This window comes from Chenopodium album, chromosome 10 (assembly GCF_948465745.1).
Source record: "Chenopodium album chromosome 10, dcCheAlbu1.1, whole genome shotgun sequence".
Classification (NCBI taxonomy): Eukaryota; Viridiplantae; Streptophyta; class Magnoliopsida; order Caryophyllales; family Amaranthaceae; genus Chenopodium; species Chenopodium album.
Window position 1 is genome coordinate 8854128 of NC_137843.1, and position 6316 is coordinate 8860443.

The following is a 6316-nucleotide window of genomic DNA, read 5'->3' on the forward strand; positions in this document are numbered from 1 at the left end:
AAATAATTGTGATCCTATTATCATTTTTACGAGTCTTTTGAATTTTAGTAAATGATATGTTTAAAGGTACCAAGTCAAGTTGCCCCGTCAATCAATCCAAATGAGTCTATATATTTATAGTCCCTTAAAGGAGATAAGGTCAGCTCAATAAACTGTAGAAAGTTCTTGCTTTATACTCTACTGTTGAAACGTTTCAAAGGGAGAAAAAAAAAGTGTTAATTATGGTTGATTTTATTCACTTATTCAATATCATGAACTATCAATTTGGGTCAACGGGCTGGGCTTGGGTCAAATTTAAGGTCATTTTAGTCGTTTGGTTCAACTGGTTTGTATCATCTAAGTTATTATAATACTTACTACTTTTTTTTAGTTGACATAGAATTAGAGACCTTTATGATGAGAAATAAATACAAAGAAAGCATGTACAAATAAAGAAATATGGTAATATTTGTGAAACTTTTTAAAATGATAATTGTTACAATATTAGGAAAACGGGGGAAGAATGTTTAAAGTACATCAAAAAGTCAAGTTGCCTCACCAATCAATCATATTGAGTCTATTAATAGCCCTTTAAAGAAGATAAGATTAGCTCAAAGAAAAAATAAAAAGGTAGTATTAATTATGTGCTTATGGCTGATTATTCACTTATTCAGTATTATACTGGACGTACTCTATACAAGATGGGCAGATGGTCCATTGATAATTATTTCGAATGGCCTGAAGGGCCTTTTTTGGGGGGAGGCTATAAATAGGCCTACTTCAGTGTGATTGATTATCCAATGATCCACATAATTTAAAGCTGAAATACTTGGTTATTCAATGGGGTGCAATGGCCTTGTTTGGCAATTACTGAGGAGCTTTTTACTATTATTTGTTAGCTTCTTTGACTAGCTGTAAGTTATTAGCAGTTTGATTAGATGATTGTTTTTTGTGTAAAAGTAAAGGTATTTTGTAAATTACTATTTCCTCCATTTTTGAATAATTATAACATTTTTCTAAACACAGTAATGTCACAATACATGTAAGTGATGTAACACATTATAATTGAAATTTTTTGTTGTTGAATGTTGTACTATTACGGTATTACCCTTATTTTAAGTTCATTGTTTACTAAATTATACTCCTTATAATCTCTCACTCTTACTTTAAGTGTATTATATCATGTGATGTCTTCTTTTCTTAAAGATGTGAAAAATTATATGTTACAACTCTTGCAAGTATTAAAAATCACGGAAAGTGTTAGCTATTAATTATTTTTAGTGTATAAAACAATCAAAAAGCTAAAATCTCCTCATATTAGGTTTCTGCAAAATTGTTTGTTGGACCCAAAAATTATTTTAAAAAGCACTTGCCCAAACCCTTACACCTTTAATAATGTTTATGTGATTTGCTAATAAAAGTGGCGCGTCATACTATTATTGACATGATGAGACAAGTGCCAACTATACTCAAGAAAATTAGAACCATATTTAAGCTTTGTTTCCACGGCTCTATGCCTCTAATCAAGACCCTAAACCTAAATGTAGGCTAACGTTGTCACTTTGAGTTAAAAAACAGCGTAGGCTAGTGCATAACTTACTCCACAGCACAAATACATACTACCCCGTACTTTACTATCCATCTCCTAATGTTTAACCTATTTTCATTTTTAGTATGTTTATTTAATTTTGTCTCATACTACATACAAAGTATCAGTTTTGGTTGTAATAAACCACAATTTTACTCTTACATATTTGGTTCACCCATTTTTCGGGCTATTATTCACAAAATTTATTAATTCTACCATACTCTACTTGTCTCACATATATGAACCCTCATAAAACATACAAAGTATTTAACATTAATATCAAAGAAATGTAGCAACTAAAAATACAGAGTTGAGCTAAATATATGCGTAACTAATTACGATAACAAAATATACTCACATATAACTTTAACATTTACCATTACCATAGCTTACACACTTTGATTTAATTAAAAAAAGAACACGAATTAAAAGGCCTTAACCACAAGGGGGCTACGACCACAAACCCCAATTTGAGGTAATTAAGGTTCAATATTAAAAATTTAAATTTTCAAGTATGGTAAATATGGTGACTAAGTCGAGGCTCAGCACAAACACTAAGAGGAATCTTTTTAGGATTTGAGAGACCATAAACCTCATCCATATCCAAATCTTGAGGCTTCATGTTATTAGGCAATTTCCATGCAAAACCATGAAGAAGATTAGCCAAATTTGTCTCAATAACTTTAAGGCCAAGATTATACCCTGGGCACATCCTTCTCCCCGATCCAAAAGGCAACAACTCAAAATCGTGACCTTTGACATCTATATTTATTCCAATAAATCTTTCAGGCCAAAATTCATCTGGCCTTTCATACACCTTAGGATCTGTTTGTATGGTGAAAGTATTTACAAGCACAACGGAACCCTTTGGGATATCATAGCCTTTAATTTTAACTTGCTCCCTTGCTAGGTGAGGCGCGAGCAAAGGTGCTACCGGGTGCAATCTCATTGTTTCCTTTACTATTGCGTAAACATAAGGCAAGTTTTGTATATCTTTCTCTAGAACCCATTTTTCCTTTCCTATTACGTGGTCCATCTCCTCTCTAGCCTTAGCTATAATGTCCGGCCTTCTTATGAGTTCAGACATTGCCCACTCAACTGTTGTTGTTGAACTCTCGGTACCTCCGGCAAGTAATTCCTGAAATTCATTTTATGTATATAATACTAATGTATAATATAATGCAAATGTTCACAAATGACAAATGGAGACAGGATTAATAATAATTAAGTTATGTGTAATTATAAGTCGCTAAAAACATCTAATAGATTTTAGGAAGACTATTCAATGGCTACAATAAATATGTAGCCATTATAATTGTTTTTAATCTCAACCATTAAAATTTTAAGGATAAATCTTGTTCATTTATTTGTTTGACTATGAAAAAAAAATTGTAATTTTAAAAATAACTCCTTGTTTTTACTTTGGAAAGAAAAAACTGTTTTTGTCGCCGAATACAAGCAGTTTCGCTTTCTCTACCAAGCAAATCTATCAATCTCCATTAATATTGCAGCAGCAAATTACCATGGTTAAATTACTATTATCATCAAGAATCGAAGTATTATACTTATGTTATCAACTTATCTGTATCATCTTTCCCACAAAAATAAATATCACCCAACACTAATTGTTATACAAAGACAACAAAGTACATCGACGGAATTCGAATTTTGGAATCGAACGATTCAATGGAAGAAAGGGTTCGAAAATAGACTGTAAGGCTTTATTTAAGAAGTAATCGATCAATTATTATCAATAATTTTACTTCTAATAAAATTAATTTTTATCTATTGTGTACAAATCATTATAATTGTTATTTATTATTTAGTCAATTTTATATGGTCAAGATTTAATACTAAATTTTAAAGGTCTAGATTGAAAGATTACAATGACTACAATATTATTGTGGCCATTGCAAAATTGTCCATAGATTATATAACAAATATTCTTCCTTGTATTTAGCCTGGATGTGCAATATTACAAGAATATACCCTAAAGTGATTTTAAAATGTAGATTATGTTTAGAGAGCCACAAGGACAAGTGATGAGAATTGATCCTAAGATCTCTTCGAACTAGGAAAGTTGCTCTAATCAATACTCTCTCATGAAAATTTATGTTTTGTAGGTATAACAAAGTTAGATTAGGACATACCTGAGTGAATGCCTTGACTCCAATTCTTTCAAGCTTAACTTCATTATTAGGATCATCAGCAAGTTGTAATAATACATCCACCATATCTTTTGGGACCCAATTTTCCTTCTCAATTTCCCTTCTAGCATTATGTTCATCCAATACATGCTCCAAAAACCTATCAAATTTCTTACCTAAAATCTTCATCCTCTTCACATAACCTTGAACATCCATATACTTTAAACAAGGGATCCAATCTCCAAGATTCAATACCCCATTTAAAAAGAACCATTCATCAACCATTGACTTAAATTCCTTTAGTGTTACAATCGGTTTTTCTTCTTCATTTTTTTCCGTGTATTTTTTTCCTAACACCATTCTACTAATCACGTTTAAGTTCAAAGTAAAGAGGTAATCTTTCAACAAAATGGATTCTCCATTAGTGTTAAATATACCTCTTAAGAAGGAATTAAGTTCTTCTATGCGTATGTACTCATATGATTCGAGCCTCTTGGAGCTAAAAAGTTTCATCAAGCAAATCTTTCTAGCTTGACGCCAATATGGACCATATTGAGACCATGTTATATCGTAATAGTTATATGTTGTATACTTTCCGGAAGCAATTCTAGGCCTTCCGGCAAAGATTTCATCATTCGTTTTTAGGATAATCTTTGCCATTTCTACGGATGAGCCCACTAACACCGGGACTGACCCAAATTTGAGCATCATTACATGCCCATATTTCTTAGAGAGTTCGTCGATAGAACGATGGGGAAGTGACCCTATGAGATTGAAGTTCCCTATGATAGGCCATGGTTTAGGGCCGGGTGGTAGGTTAAGTTTACGACGGCAAAGGTGATTAGTAAGGAGTACTATGGTTATGGCCGCTAGCGATGCGAGAAAATACGTTGCCCAAGTTGGTGCCTCCATTGTAGAGTGGTTAGTTTATGGATTAATGGAGGTATAGCTATGAATGTTTTTTTTTTTTATATAAAAAAAAATTCTTTTAGGGTTGATGGTTTTGAAGTGAAAATCAATAGGGTTATTTACTTATTTATAGTAAATGAAGCAAGAATAACTTAAATAATGCATTAAGGTCCAGTTTGGTAAAGCTAGCAGTAGCGGGTAGCTTTTAGTGGTCGAACATCGGATAACTGTTAAGGTAGCGACTAACTGTCAATTAGTAGTGAGTAGATGTTAGCTATCAAAGTAACGGATGATAATATGCGTGTTAGGCAAAAGTAGCAATTGCATTACTAAAATATATTAATAATAATATAAATAGTTAAAAAGAAGTAACAAAAAATTAACAAATTTTACCCGCTACTCTTAAACGCTACTATTTTAACGTTTGAGAAAAAACAACTTAAACGCTACTTCTACCTCTAATTGCTAATCACATTAATACCTTGTCAAAATGCTAACCACTATCTTAAACGTTATCACCAAACAGGGCCTAAATGATGATAAGCTTGCGATTTTAACCTCCCTTTTGTTTGTTTTTGCATTGCTTTTATAATTTTTTATATTGTGCGACTTGGGAATATTGCTGATCTATGGAGAATGACGAATTCATTCAAACACATGAAGCGCAATTGATGATATCGATCATAAATTTCCACAAGATTACAGTAATTCATTGAAGAAAAGTATAGCGAAAAGCCAAGCAAGCTTATCTTAGATAAAATCACTACAAAAGTGCAATTATTAGTGGGTTAAAACAAAATATAATCAATAATTGATTAAATAGAAAAAGTATCCCATTGAACTTGTAATTGGTTGGATTGATTGTCTTTTTACGAATATTATCTTGATAGAGTACAATTTTATCTTATTCCCATTTAGCTGAATGAATTGGGTGATGACTCGCGCGGTCATCTAAAAGAGACGGAAATAATTAGGGAATATGTGGTTATCATATGACACCAAGTCAATTTAGGGAATATGTGATTTATAATATGACATCAAGTCAATTTAAGTTTATTCAAGGTATTCAATAAACTCCAATGGTTGATTTAATATATGATATTTTTTAAAGATTCTTGTACTATTTCTCAGGGCCAAGCTTGGACCGAAAATTGCATGCCCAAACTCGCCTAAAATGGCAAGGTCATGCGGGCTTTAATTTTTGGGCTTTTTCAAGCTTGGCTAAGAAAATCAACTAAAAATACATAAAAGCGCATGCCCAAGCCAATCCAAAAAATAAAAACAAAAAATCGAGCCGGGTCGAACCCAACCCGATTCAGGCCAAAAAAATTTTTGCCCAAAACCCACCCAAATTCGAGCTGGTTTATTTATTCACCATATACCCATGAACTTTTTAAAATTCACCATATAACCTTGAGTTCTTTGTTTATTCACCATATACCCATGAACTTTTTAAAATTCATCATATACCCTCGAATTTTCACAAAATATACACCATATAACCTTGATGACTAATGATTGTTAACTTTGTCAATCATTCAAAACCACCCAAATACATTCCTTTACCTACGAAATCACCCACATTTCTTTTTTCCACCCCCAAAACCACCCCAAATTTCTTTTTTCATCCTCAAAATCGATCATAGGGATATGATTATGGAGATTTGGAGTGGTTTCAAGGATTGGAGAAAGG

General features: G+C 32.3%; 1 protein-coding gene across 1 annotated transcript; it reads right to left on the reverse strand.

Moving 5' to 3' along the window:
- Positions 1-1902: 1902 nt before the first annotated feature.
- LOC145563434 (trimethyltridecatetraene synthase-like) lies at positions 1903-4713 on the reverse strand. Its single transcript, XM_081623881.1, has 2 exons — positions 3718-4713; positions 1903-2705 (listed from the first exon to the last, which is right to left on the reverse strand). Exons 1-2 carry the CDS (start codon positions 4624-4626, stop codon positions 2076-2078), a joined length of 1539 nt encoding a protein of 512 aa, XP_081480007.1. The 5' UTR covers positions 4627-4713; the 3' UTR covers positions 1903-2075.
- Positions 4714-6316: the final 1603 nt, after the last annotated feature.